General features: G+C 39.6%; 1 protein-coding gene across 4 annotated transcripts; it reads right to left on the bottom strand.

Annotated features, from left to right (window-relative positions):
- Positions 1-2126: 2126 nt before the first annotated feature.
- tfap2c (transcription factor AP-2 gamma (activating enhancer binding protein 2 gamma)) lies at positions 2127-15367 on the bottom strand. Of its 4 annotated transcripts, XM_042406621.1 has the most exons (9): positions 15314-15367; positions 13743-13896; positions 9477-9938; positions 9024-9075; positions 7660-7731; positions 6826-7048; positions 5405-5523; positions 3837-3978; positions 2127-3625 (listed from the first exon to the last, which is right to left on the bottom strand). In XM_042406621.1, the coding sequence occupies exons 2-9, from the start codon at positions 13770-13772 to the stop codon at positions 3331-3333; spliced, it is 1395 nt and encodes a 464-aa protein (XP_042262555.1). In that variant the 5' UTR covers positions 13773-13896; positions 15314-15367; the 3' UTR covers positions 2127-3330. The 4 variants fall into 4 exon arrangements, with proteins under 4 accessions (XP_042262555.1, XP_042262556.1, XP_042262557.1 ...); XM_042406622.1 differs by lacking the exon at positions 7660-7731; XM_042406623.1 differs by lacking the exons at positions 13743-13896; positions 15314-15367 and adding an exon at positions 10680-10930.
- Between the last annotated feature and the right edge of the window lie 15 nt (positions 15368-15382).

Here is a 15382-nt window from a genome sequence, read left to right on the forward strand (position 1 = left end):
CTGGCATGAAATATGGCTACAGTTCAGTGAATCTTGAGTTGACATTTAGCCCTGGGCATCCTAATGAGATCAAAAGATTATATTAGCACGTCAGATATAATCTCTGAAAATAAAAGAAGTATATGAGTTTCTTTTTTTTTTCCATAAAAGAAGAAAATGTGAAGGTAACAACAGGTAAGCTCAACAAGTCTATGCTCGCCTCCGTTTCCCAGCTTCATTAGGTGTGTCAGAGGTGAATCACTCATGTCTCACAGTTGAAAGGGGAAAAGTTTGACCAGTTACCATGTTGCCTGTGTTTTGGAAAACAATTCATAAGGAATGAGACATTTTAAGCAGGTGTACTGTGGTTTGATTGAAAACTTGATAATTTTCTGGTGATAGGTTGTGGCTGTTTAATCACCATTGGTATTCATTGTTTTCACTCCCTGTGAATTTGTAATTATACATGCATACCTGGTTTACAATGACTCATATTTAATTCAACTGCTCATAAAATGACAGTCCATGTGTGTACACCTTTATACTGGACCCTTTATATACTCATCTGACAGACTCTAACCTAATAAACTAACTCAGAAGGGATCTCATCCAATGACAACAAAGGTGAGGAAAGCGAATAGGACATGTGTGTGTTTAATAGCTCACGGCTGCCAAAAACAAAACCCTGCGATGACACGCTGACAGAGTGACAACATGAAGAGAAAGAGAGAAGCGACAGAGCGAATAACCTCCAATCAAAGCCTCAGACGCAGAGAGGTGTTGTCTTAACCGTGTTCAACTGGTCATCAAAGGCACTCAAAATCCTCCTCCGCTCTCTCTCTCTCTCTCCCTCCACCAACCTTCACCAATACCTCCTTCTACTTTGCTACCGCCTCCTCCTCCTCCTCCTCCTCCTCCTCTTCCTGCTCTCTCAGGGCAAAGCGTACAAGCTAACACGAGTAACTGAAGGCAGTTAAAGTCAACCGCTGCGAGGGCAGTGAGCCACCAGGTTGACAGGTCTGGTTAAACAGGTTCTCAGGGGAGAGGCTGATACTTGTTTAACTGCTAGGTATGGCACACTGCTGCTGCTGCTGCTGCTGCTGATGCCTCTCTAATGTGTAGTAAGACCTTTGTGAAATGCTGGTTTCACCTTATGACCTTCAAAATGCGATATGATTAATGTGGCATGAGTTTGGCATACCATAGAGAGAGCTGTAGATACCATACATTATTGTGGGTTATGAATATACTCAATGCTGTAGTTGTCACACTCATAAATCCAGCTATGTGTCCAATGCTACTGCACAAATGTTTTTCGATCAGCAATGGTTGAGTCGGTGTTACTATGGCTCGGGCACTTTGCAATAAGCTGTTCTGGAACACATAAACAGACAGAGCACATAAATCAGCAGGGACTGGCTGAACAATTGATGATTAAGCAGCCTTGCACCACATGTAAAACCCATCTGCACTTTTGCATCACTTCTTTTTTTTTTTACAGACATCAAAGGAATTATCCTCCGCATAGTGAAACTTGCAGAACGGGTTGAAATAAACCTTGAAACAAAAGGCAGATCGAAACCTCACGATGGAGCACACCTGCTCTAAACTCAGGAAATGGAAAGGAAAGAGGAAATATCCGTGAGCAGGAGACAAACTACAGAGAGATTTTGGAGACAGGATGCTAAGTGATGGGTTCTTAGTACAATCTATTCAGTATGTGTCACTAGTTTTCTAAGTTTAAACATAAACAAGCCATTTGTCTGCTCTCAGCTGTGCATCTTTGTTCATCACATGATGTACTTTTGAGGTTTCTGCCTTCACTGAGCCACACAGCCTATTTGTGAAGCTAAGTGAGAGCAGATAATGATGGCTTCTGTTCCCATTAGTTTGGGGATTTTTCTTTGCTGTTTATTAATAGGAAAATCTTCCAACACATGACTTAACCATCATCTGTGAAATACTGCTGAAAAGGAGGTTACAGAACAATAGTGCTATCCATTAACAAAAATGTGTGTGTCTCTGTGTGTGTTTGCATATGTATGTGTGTGTGTGTGTGTGTGTGTGTGTGTGTGTGAGGCCTAGGCAACATCACTAAGTCACTAGATCAAGCTGGAGTCTTCAATTTTATTTTTATTTTTCCTGAAACTCTTAAACAGTTTTTTTTTTTGTTTTTTTTTTTTACATAATTTCAAAAAAGTATATCATGCCCACTTCCTAACCTCTACTCGATAAAAAACTAACCCATTTATAAAAGTTTAACACGTCATCATAAAAAGTGAAACCATACACCAGAGTGATACCATTATTTACACAAGCCCATTAAATTACAACATAAATTAGAAAATATTTACATCCAGGACAAGACACTGGATAAAATTCTATGTTTGGAATTTAATGTCTAATTAAAAACATTTTCAGAGAAAGGAATATGTACATTTACACACATTCTCACAACATACATACACTCTGGCAGGACTGAACTCGTTGGTAGGTTGATGTCAACTTGGGGTTTTTAAATACTAAGGATGATGAATACCTAATGTGGTCACAAAAATAAAAGATAGAGTAACAATGGAAGCATTGCTATGCCTGTAATCCACACGGACACTGAAGAGGCTTCTATTATACCAACTTTAAAGTCTCTGGTTTCTGACTGAACACAGACTGACAATCCAAAAATTGTCTTTTCTCATTCAGGCCTACATAAGATTCAAATCATCTCTCATGAACAAAGCACAATAACACTGGAGCCATTTTGAAGTGGTTGTACAAATCAAGCACAAAAAAAAAGAAAAGGAAGTGGATTTTCTTCTCTCTCTTTCTCATATAAAAATTGTCCTTTGCAAGTCCATTGAGACACAGGAAATCAGTGGATTTGCCTCCAGACAGAGCAGGAGGGGGGAAAGCTGAGAGGAATTCACAGCCACACCAACTCATCTTGAAATGATGTCCTCTAGGGAGAAAAAACAGTATGCACTTTGTTCTTTTCCTCTTCTTGCCAACAGAGTGCAGGTCCCATGGTTGTAGTATCATAAAATTGGCAACTGTATGGAACTGCATGGTGGTTATTAAGCTATGGTGTGTAATATGTCCTCACAGGGTGGGCTCCCATCAGGACCAATTCACAGGCGTTCGCCATATGTGCCATTGCAGGCTGACAAGTTCTTAGAAATCCTCAAAAAATATGATATAAATTCAACAGTGCAAGCACACACAGACACACAAATTCAGCTCTCAAAATGTCAATACTAAATATTGATTTTAAAAAAAGTCCAAAAAGGGCAGACAGGGCGGCAAGATTAAGGGACTTGGGGGTTCTCAAGTTCATAAGGATTCTCTTTCCAGCTCTCATTTCCTGTGCTTGTCCATTTTGTCGGTAGATTTGCTTCCACTGTCTGAGGACCCCTGGGTGTCGCTACCAGAGCTCAGGTACATCTTGTCCACTTGTTTGAGCGCCTCATTCAGGTAGTTCTGAAGCGAGGTCATGGCGGCGCAGATGGCTGGAGAGCCAAAGCCATGACTGATGAGGCTGAAGTGGGTCAGGCAGCCTTGGATTCCAGGCTCCAGGATGGGCGCCGGTCGTGAGTTTCCCAGAGGTGAACGGTCCTGAGTAAGCAGGTCAGTGAACTCCTTGCAGATTTGCCTGAAGGTAGAAAACCAGAATTGATTTATCTACTGATTCACTGGGATCTAGGGACAAATTCAATAGATGAGACTGCAGGAAACTCAAGTGCAAAATCTTCCAGCAATCAATGAATACCATTAAACTAACCGAAGCATTTAAAAAAGTTCCCACTTTGCTAGAAGTGTTTTTCTTTGCAAACCCAAGGCAACCATCCAGAAAAGACACTTACTTGGCAGCAAGGAGCATGTTCTTGCGAGAGTTAACCTCGTTGCGTTCCACGTGTGGCCTGCCCAGGTATTCAGCAATTGCCTTTGCAGGGAATTCTGTCTCACACACATAGCCAAAGTCTCTCGCTAAATGAACAGCTTCACCTGAGAAAATAAGAATAAAACAAACATTGTAAGAAAAAAAAAAGACTCACGTCACCTCTAAAACCAAGAATGTTACTCTGGTCTAAGTCAACATAGAAGCTGACACTTGGCTCTTGGGCTTCTGATTAGCTGTATATTAATCAATAAATAAAGATTATTTTCATTTCCACACACATTATCCCAGCATTTCCTTTGACACACTTGACAAAGACGGAATGGTAGGCCGGCTGGCCTCAACAATTTATCAATTTATAACTTTAAAGCAGCAGCTCTGTGTCAGACTTGATATGAACAAGCATCAAGGAAGTGAAGCAGTTGAACTACAGAATAATCAGCTGTGCTCAGTTTTCTAGCTCAGGGGAAGAAGAGCTACTGAGATGAATATATTTCCGTCTTGAGGGTGGTTTGACTTGCATGGTCATAATGGGCTTATGTGGATAAATGCTAGCAGAGAGTGCCCACAGCGCCAACAGAACCACTTATTGATAGACACGCACATCACTTGAGGACGCAGGCAGCTATTCAGAAGCACAAGCTTTAAGGTCAGCTGGCCCTCCTGGCTAGCCGTACACAAGATAACAAGGCTTAATTCAGCTTTGAAGGTCTCTAAATAACACAAGCCTCCAGTCATTCTCCTGCACAGAATCATCAGCCCATTTATAAAAATTAGGCGTGCAGGGAGCAAGAGAGCAAAAAAATATTCTACCTTAGCCCGCGGCAGGTAGATGTGATTAAAGTGATACTGTGATCACGGCGAAGCGTCACTGTCTGGCTAAGGTTTGACTGATGATGTTGTTTTAGTATTTAAGGCATTGACAATGGAAGCTGATGCTGTCATGTTGTCATTATAACTACGCATCAGCGCAAACAGAAAAGAAAAGTCTAGATTCCTAAAATGACGTGTGTTAACACCGCGGCCATTTAACATGATGCAGAGGTTTAAATGAGGAGCATATCTGACAATAGTTTAAAGCTGTATGTACCTTGTGGACTTAGAAGTGATGAGAAGAATTGATTTTGAGTTGCTCCTCAAGTTTTTGCAGTTGCTTGCCTCAAAATATGAGTTTACAAAGGATTTATGTCCAGTCTTCTTTGTTGGCCGAAGACTGAGGATAACCAGCATTAGACATCAGCTCTGTCACTCTAATGTTGTCTAAATAGACAGAATGGGAACAAAGGGACGACAAATGTGCAACTGACAGTTCTTCATAAAGGAAAACTTTGCACTCATATTGTCTGTCTATCACTAAGTATTTCAACAATGACTGGTGTTTGGCTTAATATACTGTACAGTATTTAAAACACATATGGAATATAGAAAGATTGACGTTCCCATGTTCTCACGTTATTAGAGCGACATTCCAGTCAGTGCAAACAGTAATTACACCTGAGAAGGTGCTATGCACTACTGAGTGACAAGTCATACCTTCTACTAGTGAGGTAAGTAGAGTGACGTTGGCTGCCTTCCTTCTTCCTGCAGGCAGGTTGAGCCCAATTTTATCCAGCTTTTCTCTCAGAGAACGACCTCCATTTTTTGACTTGGCTCTGCAGAAGGAGAATACAAAAATACATATTAAGTCAACAGTCATATAGCCATTTCAAGAGTATCATATTTTTGTTCATGTTTGTAGAAAATGGTTCATGGGGAATTGAGAAATTAATATGGCATTTGATGCTCTCATGACACATTGTCAAAATTTCTATATTTCAGTCAGCTTTAGGACGTTTAATAGATAGATTAGGAAGATCAAACAGAAAAGATTTTATCATTAATGTCCTTTCAGAAGGAGTTTACAGCACATAAAGTGGAAATAACCTCCTAGAAGAGGCCTCGCACTGGCTCCTGTAGAGGGTCTCAGCGTATACTTTTAATAACAAATAAACCACACACAAACAAGGCTTTCCTGACCTAAAAAAACACTGACACAATTGATGCTTCCACTCAAAGAGCGCAGCAGAGAAATAACTCATACACGCGTTTGCAGTAACACTTCAACTCCCCACTTGCCATGGCCGATTCAGTTTTCCGCATGACTGGCGGGCAAGCTCTCACTCTCCATGGCGGGTGAGAGAGGCAGCATCTTTAGGGAGGCATGTGTGTATGAGTGCCCCCACCCCTTCATCCCCTTCTACCCCCTGTCCCTCTGCTAACGATCCCCCTCCTATTGCTATATGACCTACTTAAAAATGTCTGTGAATGTGTGTGTGTGTGTGTGTGTGTGTGTGTATGTGCATGTCAGCATTAACAGAGGCACATGGGAAGTGGCAAACGTGCACTCCAAGCACAAAATGCTCCGGTCAGGGGTGTTGAGTACATACTGTAACCTCGCAGTCCCTCAACAGACTGTCCCACTAACGCACGTGCCATAAGGTCAACTGCTCTGCCACAGTTAAAGGTACCCATGCTGCAACCCCTGACAAACACACAAAAACACACCCACAGAGCCAAGCATCTTTAAATCGGTACTAACTGTGTTGATGTAACCTATCCTCAGAGGAAGCACAGAACCAAAATTGCAAACCACACAAAGAATGTCACGAACCTTACGCAAAAAACTGATGAGCCGGAGCAACGAAGCCAAACTGTGCTTTTAGAAAACCCTTTCCCATGGGCTGCTGAGCTTTAGTCTACAGATCACTAGAGCAACAAATCTTCAGTTTGATGATCATTCATATTTGAGACAACCTTATCAACGGCTTGTAGATATAAGAGATATTCATAAAACACCAAGTAAATTAATTATGTTCGGTCAGTTGCTCTTATTTTTGTGAATCAGTGCTACTGTAGTCCTGTGCAACACCATGAAGTCTAGCCTGCTGTCATTTTGAATGAGTTTGAGCTCTGACCTGCGTAAAACTCCTCCCAGGAGCGATGCGTTGAGGCACTCTGGGGGTGACAGACGTCTCTGGACCTCAGCCACGGTAACCTTGTATTTAGAGGTGGAGCTCAGCAAGGAAAGACGACCAGGTACAGAACAGAAGACCTCTGTGGGGTTTGATACCATGCCCAGCAGGGACTCTTTCTGGAAGGGAAGACCCAGCGCGTTGCCTTTGGGAAGAGTGACAGGCCCTGGAAGGTGAAGCAAAAAAATGTGAGTGAGAATAAGCAGAAGATGCATTAAAAAAAATTTTAAAAACACCTAAAAGTGAGTCTGGTTGTGCAATAGCGTTTGTTTATATATGCAGTTTTCTTGTGTATGTTATTCTTAATCAACATAATCCTCTCTGTGCAACAGGGAATCTGTGTTTTCTTGTATGTAATCACAAGGAAGAATGTGTATGCAGCTCTGCACGCCTGAGAAAACCAGTTTCTGCTCTACAGAAGTATACAAGAAACAACTACTAAAGACTTGTGAAATATTGTGTGGTTTTCCAAACATTGGTTACCTGATGTTTAAACAGCTAAAATGCCCTCATTCCAAACACCATCCACAAACAGGTACACACATACAGACTGCCCCTCATTTAAGCCGCAGATCCTCAGTACTCTATTATTTGGTCTCATATGCTCTAAATAATCTAGATGTTGTGTTGTTGTTTTTTTATTTTTAGCTGCTCTAAAAGTTGGACTAAATTAAGTTCAAAGACTCAACATTTTTAACCCCCCACAAAAGCACTGACAGTCATCGGACAAACAAAACAGTACAGCACACTACAAAAAATAGCTATCTTCATCCTCACCCGCAAGAATGCCCCCCTGATAATAAGTCCTCTGTAAGCGATCAAGGTTCCTGCCACCTCGTAGTCCTAATACTGAGACAGAAATCACAGTCACATGAGTGCTTTAAGGCTCCTCTGGGGCACATTGCTGGGAATGACATGCCGTTGTTTACAAGTGGAAAACCTAGATTGCCCATAGCGTGCCCTTAAGCATGGGAACAATATAATGAGCCATTACTGATTTCCGTAACCAATGGGGACTGGTTGGTTTATTGTGCTGTGCAAAATTGCTTTCTGATGTAACTATGCATCATAATACGGTCACACTTTTTTTTATTAGAATGCTTTTGAAAAAACAACAACATTGCATTCACTGTAAAATATCACATAAATGTCATTGAATTAACCACAATGAAGATGGCGGCCAATGGTATTTAATAAGCATGGCAGTGAGAAACTAAAGCATGAGATTTACATTTTTAAACTGAAACATAAACTCTATCTTTAAATAAATATATCATACTGTTCTATCTATCTATCTATCTATCTATCTATCAGCCTGTACGTGTTTCAAATAAATGCACAAAGCTGAGCAGAAGAATAATGTTGGTCAAGCTGATCTTGCTCTGACTCAAAGTCTCTTTAATGGAGCCCTGATGACGAAACAGCAGGAATAAATTCTCACTCAAAACAGTTCATGTCCCAACAAATTACTAAACTGTCCTTCACATGCAAGCCTAATGCCACACCCCACCAAGAGCTGGTTCTGTAGAGCCAAACACAGCTTCAAGATCAACTCGTAATATCCTGCTAACGTGAACTGAAAAGAGCTGCAATTGCAAGCTTAACCAGCCTAAAGGTGATCCAAAGCTTTCCTCTTCTCTCACAGTCAACACCCCGGTCGTGAGATTGCTCAATTTTCATGTCATGTCAGCTATAGCCTGACGTTTTTTTTGTAAAAGGGATCCTTTTTTTTTCCACTGGGCATCTTCATTCACCAACAGAAAAGACTAAGGATCACATCAAGCTTAGATAAAGTGTATCTCATGGCTGTGAGGATTATCATTGTATGCAGTGCGAGTACAAATAGAACGACTCCTCCTTTACTGCACTGAGTGCCCTGACATTTCACTATAGAAGTAATTGTTGTGACATTTCCAAGTATGTAGAGAGTGAGGTAAAAAAAAAACGGTCCTTACAGTAAATTTCCAGCCCTTTCCAGTAATTACTGCATCTTTATTTGGCTGTACAAAGGCACATGTACCCCAGGCAGAACTTTCCAAAACCTCTTTTCTTTTTCTTTTCAAATAAACAGAACTGCACTAAATAATTACTACTTTTGCACTAAATGTTACGTCATTCATAAATTTGGAAAAAAAACTCACCTTTTTTGATGACTGTCTGATCTGCCACAATAATACTGTGGTCATCTACATGCTGATATAAAAAGAACAGAAGAAGCAATAAGAAATCATTGTTAAAAACAAAAAAAAACACAATCTTGAAGACACAGCAGGCTAAAGTTAAGTTTCAAAATGAAAATCCTCTGTAACAGCTGTATAAATCATTCCTTCTCTCTTTGTCTTTGTTATGCAAAACTAATAAAAAGGAACAATGGTGTTGCTGTATTATTTTCAATAAGGAATTTGTTTGTTTAGTGAGTTGACAGTGAACTTTAGTTATTTTTTATCTGCTTTGAGATGACAAGATATATTACACAATTATTGAATGCATGTGTGGTAGCTTAAAATGTAGCTATCATATTTGGCTACTACAGTTCACAGCTTTTCCTCTAAAGTGTAGTATTTGAAGTGGTCATCCCAATAAAATCCACTCACTTGAACATCCTCCAGCCCGTGCCCCATGTCGTGCATCCCCATGTTATCCCCAATAACCGACGACTCTATGCTGTGCGCGTGGGGGGGCAGCAGCTCCGGCCGGCGGAACCCTTCCCTCCTCATCCCGGACGAGCCTCCCTCCAGGCCCAAGATTTGACTCGCCAGCCCGCTCCTCCCGTGAGCTGCGAGCCCCTCCTGGCCCTGCCGGCCGGGCCACGGCTGCTGCTGGTTCGACGACGGCGACTGGTGTATGGAGTTGATGTTGAAAGGGTCGCCCAGGTGGGAGTAAGGGTCACTGGACTGCGGGTAGGAGATAGGCTGGTAGGGAGGAGGGAAGTACGGGGGCTGGAAGTCCGAACTGGCCGAGTGTGAGAGGGCGGGAGACGGGCTGTAGAGGTGTTGACTGACCGCTGGCAGGTGAGGCAGCCGGGGGTTCCCATTGCTGTTGCCGTCGTGCCTTTCCTGGGGGACGGAAGAGACAGGGCAGCTGAGAGAGGACAACTAGATGGCAGGTAGTGGTGACATTTGCCCCACAAGGGAAAGTCTATTCACTGGCACGATGTCCACTGAAAATAGGCCTAATAGTTTAAAGGAGAGCATTGAATATATTTAGACTTTAATTTAATTTAGGACTTTAATATTTTCCCTTTATTAGCTTTAGGAAGAAAGGCACCTTTTTAATTTATATATGATAGCCAAATTGAAATCATAGTAAATGTTTTCAGGCGTTAAGTTAATAATGAAGCAGAATAAATTGTGGAACATTTAAAAAAAAAAAAAAAAGATGTTTTAAAATGTGTGTATGTAGGCCTATGTAAAACAATATATATATATATATATAGTTATTGTTATTATTAGTAACAGTATCATTATTATTATTATGCCTACTGTTGTTATTATAGGAATAATTATTATCCAGTTATTCTGAATCGTGTCTTTCGTTTTTACAGTTGTAGGCGTCTCAACTTTTTTTTTTTTTTCAAAATTGACTTTTTAGCAGTTTTTGTCCCCATGTTGTCGCATTTTATGCTGTATAAAGATTCCCTCCACACCTTTCTTCTTATCTTTACAGTTAGCATATGAAGTTAGCATATTAAAAACAATTAAACCATGCCTGTGGTTGAACTACAGACTTTTGTTGGATTGTCACGCAAAGGGGACTTTCTTTTCTCCCCTCTTTTTTGTACTTCTGTCGAAACTCACCTCACAGTCATCCTCATATTTCACGTTGTCGGCTAATTTCCACAACATTCTGACTGTGAAAAAAAAAGTCTCTCCGTTACGAAAAAGAATACAAGAAAAAAAACAAAAAAATATATATATTGTCGCCTGCGAGTTAATCCAGGTAAGAATAAATGAAGAGCTTCCTGGTGACCATGAACCCCCTTGTTCCTCAGCTGCGGTAAGACGAAGTTGTGGGTGAAGAAGGCTGAAGGGGCGAACTGACCGACCGACTGACTATCCGACCACAGATATGAGTTTCCAACAGCCACTATGAGGGAAAATAATCGTTGTCAAGTAATATTTCCCCCCCTCTCTCCGGTCAACGCGCTCTGTACTTCTGCTGTGGAAGTGGGCGAGAACTGTGCATATAAGAAACTTGACTCCCTCTTATGGACAAAACAGCGATGTTCAGTCTACGCTCAGCGCAAACATGAGCACTGTGTACTATATCTGCACAGACACACGAAGGAGGCGTCACCCCTGCCCGGTGATGTCAGTGAACAGGAGAAATGAAAATATTGCTGATTGGCGGGATAAGGAACCAATCAGAATTCTGTCCGTCTGTACAACGTCAGACATTTAAACCCGTGGACTGTGTAGCCCACTTTTCGTAGCTTCCAGCGAGTGAAGCCTCTCACCAAGTTGTTTGATTAACTGTTTTTTTTTTTTTTAATCTCTTCAATCATGACTTGAGGGATTTTAATTATATAGAAGGACACCTGTAAATTCTGTTTCAGGATTACCACTGAGGGAAAGATTCAGAAGATTATTAGTGTTAAATTAACTCTATAATACGAATTTTTTTCTCTAATCATGAGTCTGTAAACTGATGTGATTTCTGTTCGAACCAACAAAACATGGACTGATGTTGTTGCAGTGAGGGGTTGCTAGGTTACCGGGTTCCTCGTTGTGAAGTTTTTTTTGACGTTAGGTGGAATGCTTCTCAGCCAATCACACTGCTCGGTACGAGCTGTTCTAGAACATGAAGAGAACATGCTACATTATGGCAGCTGAATGGGTTCCATTTATTACTCAGGCTATATTTATTTATGTAATGATTAATAAGACATCAATTATATACTGTTAAAGTCATGATGTAACAATGTGGCTTATTACCATTATTACTGTCATAATCATTGTTTTAATACATGTTATTATTATTATTATTATTATTATTATTATTATTATTATTATTTGTAGTGATGGTAATACCTATTTGTATTAGGCCTAATATTAATTATTATTATTATTATTATTAAAAGTACTGTGGAATGATGTGTGTGTGTTCTTTATGCGTGACCCTTACGTTCTTATTAAGAAAAACTAAATTCTTGTGTTCATCATTTTTACCGACTCGCAGTTACCTCGGTTATTTTGTTTAGCCGAGAATCAGCAAGATATCAAGATGATGAAGATCTGAGATTTGAATGCCTAAATAGAATAAGAGGCATTCAAATAAACCCATGACAGTTTAATGTCGGTGTTTCACAGTGGTGGTTAAGTGCTTGTTTCAAACCGCAATAAGCCTGAGGGCTTAACATCATTCTCTCAAAAACCTCTAAAGCTCAAAGGATCTCAACAAACAACTCTTTCTTAACTTCATTTACATTTTTGGTGGAGCTTTGCAATGTCCAAAACAAGGCTGCTTTGAAGCTTTGTTATGCATCAAATCCCAAAATAGAGACAAAAGATGTTTCTCCTTTTTTTTTTAACGTTTTCATAACGACCTGACTATCCATTGTTTTTGTTTTTAGTCTGTTTTATTTTAATGGTAAACTTTTAAAATTCAGGTTTATAAAAAAAAAATCCCCTATATCAACTGAAAATTATCAACTGTGTGTCAATGAGGCCGTTTGGAGTCATTTCATTGATTGGTCTTGTATCATTTGACGAGTATTACATGTCAGATTATAATTTGTGAGATTAATTGGGAGACCTTTGTCTTTTTGGGACAACAGCCTGTGGCGTCCCTGCACCCAAGCTGTGAGGATCGGCTGTGCATGGGAACAACAGGACGTGGGCGACTGAGGATTATCTTTTTTTTTTTTGCGTGTTGGTCCTTGGCTTGTTGTGATGCGAAGCAGAAGTGAAATGCGCCGCTGATTAGATGTTATTTTACGTTGGAATAGACACAGAGCAGACCTAAAGGAAGTTAATCACGCATGGCCTGACGGTGATGTTCTCCAACAATCCTGATGCTCAGCTTGTCATTTTTAATGACAGTCGACTGCAGTGACAACCCGCTCAGCTGATGTCAGGTGTAAAGATTAAATGGATCCATGCCGGGACAAATTAAAAAATGTCACACGAATCAATGAGCGACTTCTGCTTAATGGTTTTTAAGCTGCCTTGTGCTGCTAGTGTCCATATATACTGTAGTAATATAAGAAATTATATTCCAATGACTTGTGATGAGGCTTTTCATAATGAATACCTGTGAAACCAAAATATATTAGTTTATTTATATGGAACACAAAAATAGAACCCATCCTGATGAAAGTCACAATAATATTTATGTTATATTAATAAGTTATCTATATAATGTTATATACCCTATGTTACGTTATGTACAGTATATTAGATTGTTTGCAATACTTTGTAGTGAGGATTGTGGCTTATGATTCTCCTATGATATCTCTCTGTTTATTAAATTCATTTGATAATGATGAATAAACATTTAATAGAAGTCATATAAGGGAAAACAATACATAGGCTATTATTCTTATTGAAAACCTATTTTAATGTCTATTTCAGTTTCGACCCCTAACTTCACGACAGCATCACCGGTTTGTAAACCAGTAAGCTCAAACCAAATTACTCGAGGTTTTTTTTTTTTTTTTTGAGAGAGAGAATACAGCCTTGGCCTTATTGACATTAATCACGGGTTACTCGAAAGCTCATACCGCGCTGAGCGATTAGAAACAGGTGATTATGGTGGAAAGTAATAAAACAAATACAGGCTCGGCAGCAAAAGCGATAAACATGATGCAGGTTGGGTTAAATTAAGTCAGCTGTAAGAGGAAAATACACGAGTGAACTCACCCTCCAGTCTATCCTATCCAGCATAGACATCTGCAAAGCTCCAGTCGCAGCAATCCCAGTGAGACGCAGCGAATGAGTGAAACCATGAGTGGTTTACATTGCAGACTTCACCTGGTGGACGTGCAGTGCGCATGCGCCGTGCGGGGTAATACACCTGAGTGGGGGTAAATCAAAACAATCAATCTAGAGTTCCTTGATTAATTAATTAATTTATTATTAACTGATCGATTTATTATGTTTTATATAAATTATTAAGAGTAATTAAGAGAGAATAAAAGAGCGCACAAATGTTTTACAATCATTACATTTCTTTAAATCATAAAAGCTGAACATAAACATGACTCATAGGATTAGAACTATAAACGAGAGATTTATAGTCAATCTCATAATTATCTGTTATTGCTGAGTAAAAAAAAAGAGAAAGAAACAATGTCATAGAGGCTAAAGTTTAAGAAAAGGTGAAAAAAAAACGACATGGGGAAATTTCAAGATGAGGTAATTCCACCCCCAAAGCCACAACGCCTCAGGCTGACCAAAAGAATCTGCTTTCAAAAGCCACTGAAGCTTTTTAAGGCCTAAAATGGCTCTTGTTATCTGATCTCCCAAATACTTTAGCTTAAACTAATGAACAGATCAAAGTGTCGTTGCTATGTGGTTGAGAATGTAGCTTACATATCTCGCTCTGAGAAAACAACCTTATATACCTGTCTGATCAACAGCCCTGACACCTGCCATCAAATAGACTCAAACCAAACTGTGCAATCTCAAATTATTAGGAAAAATAACTGAAACAACTGTGCGTGTGTTGCACTGAGACTGCAGATTATTGAAATAATAGGCTACATTGAATTCCAGCTTACAAACATACAGTATAGGCATACAGATGTTGCAAAGATCCATTTTGCGTTGCTTAAAAGACAATAGGTATCGAACAGTATAAAGGCCTACGATTTCCAACTTTATTTGAATTTCATTTAATTCTCCTGTATAGTCTTAAAACATGACCATGACTGTCATAAAATCATGCTACAATTTATTGTAAATATGTCTTTTGTTAGTCCGTCAGTTTTAAGAATGCATCCAACAACCAAATTCAATAGTTTATTTTTTGAGCCCACCATAATGCTGACTGTGGTATAATATCTATTTCAAAACATCTATTCAGATCAGAAAATCTATCTTAGTCCTCCCAAAATTATGGAGCACATAAAACCATTACAATGGAGCATAACAAGGCTGCTGAGATATTTAAAGAAAAAAAAAAAAGCAAACGAAAGAGCTGCTAGTAAATTATTCTGTCCTATACTGCGCAGAGGCAAAGTAGTAAATGGTTTCGATCTTTACTTAACAAGAGGTCAATTAAAGAAAACATACATGCGCTCTTGTGGTTCTTATTATTGATGCATTATTTCTGAAAGATTGCATTCAGTGATCTAAACGTGCGCAGAAAGACAGAAATCAACAACAAACAACAAAGCATGTTATAGACTGCAGCTGGACGAAGCCAAGAGAATGCCGTGTTTATTTAATTTTTGAGCCACAATGATTGGATTATTTATGGTGTAACTTACATTTAATGAGAAGCAGGCAGACTCCCCATGGTATGTTTTTTTCACACTGAGACCACAGTTCCCAGTCCT

Source organism: Thunnus maccoyii, chromosome 3 (genome assembly GCF_910596095.1).
Source record: "Thunnus maccoyii chromosome 3, fThuMac1.1, whole genome shotgun sequence".
In the NCBI taxonomy this organism is placed as follows: Eukaryota; Metazoa; Chordata; class Actinopteri; order Scombriformes; family Scombridae; genus Thunnus; species Thunnus maccoyii.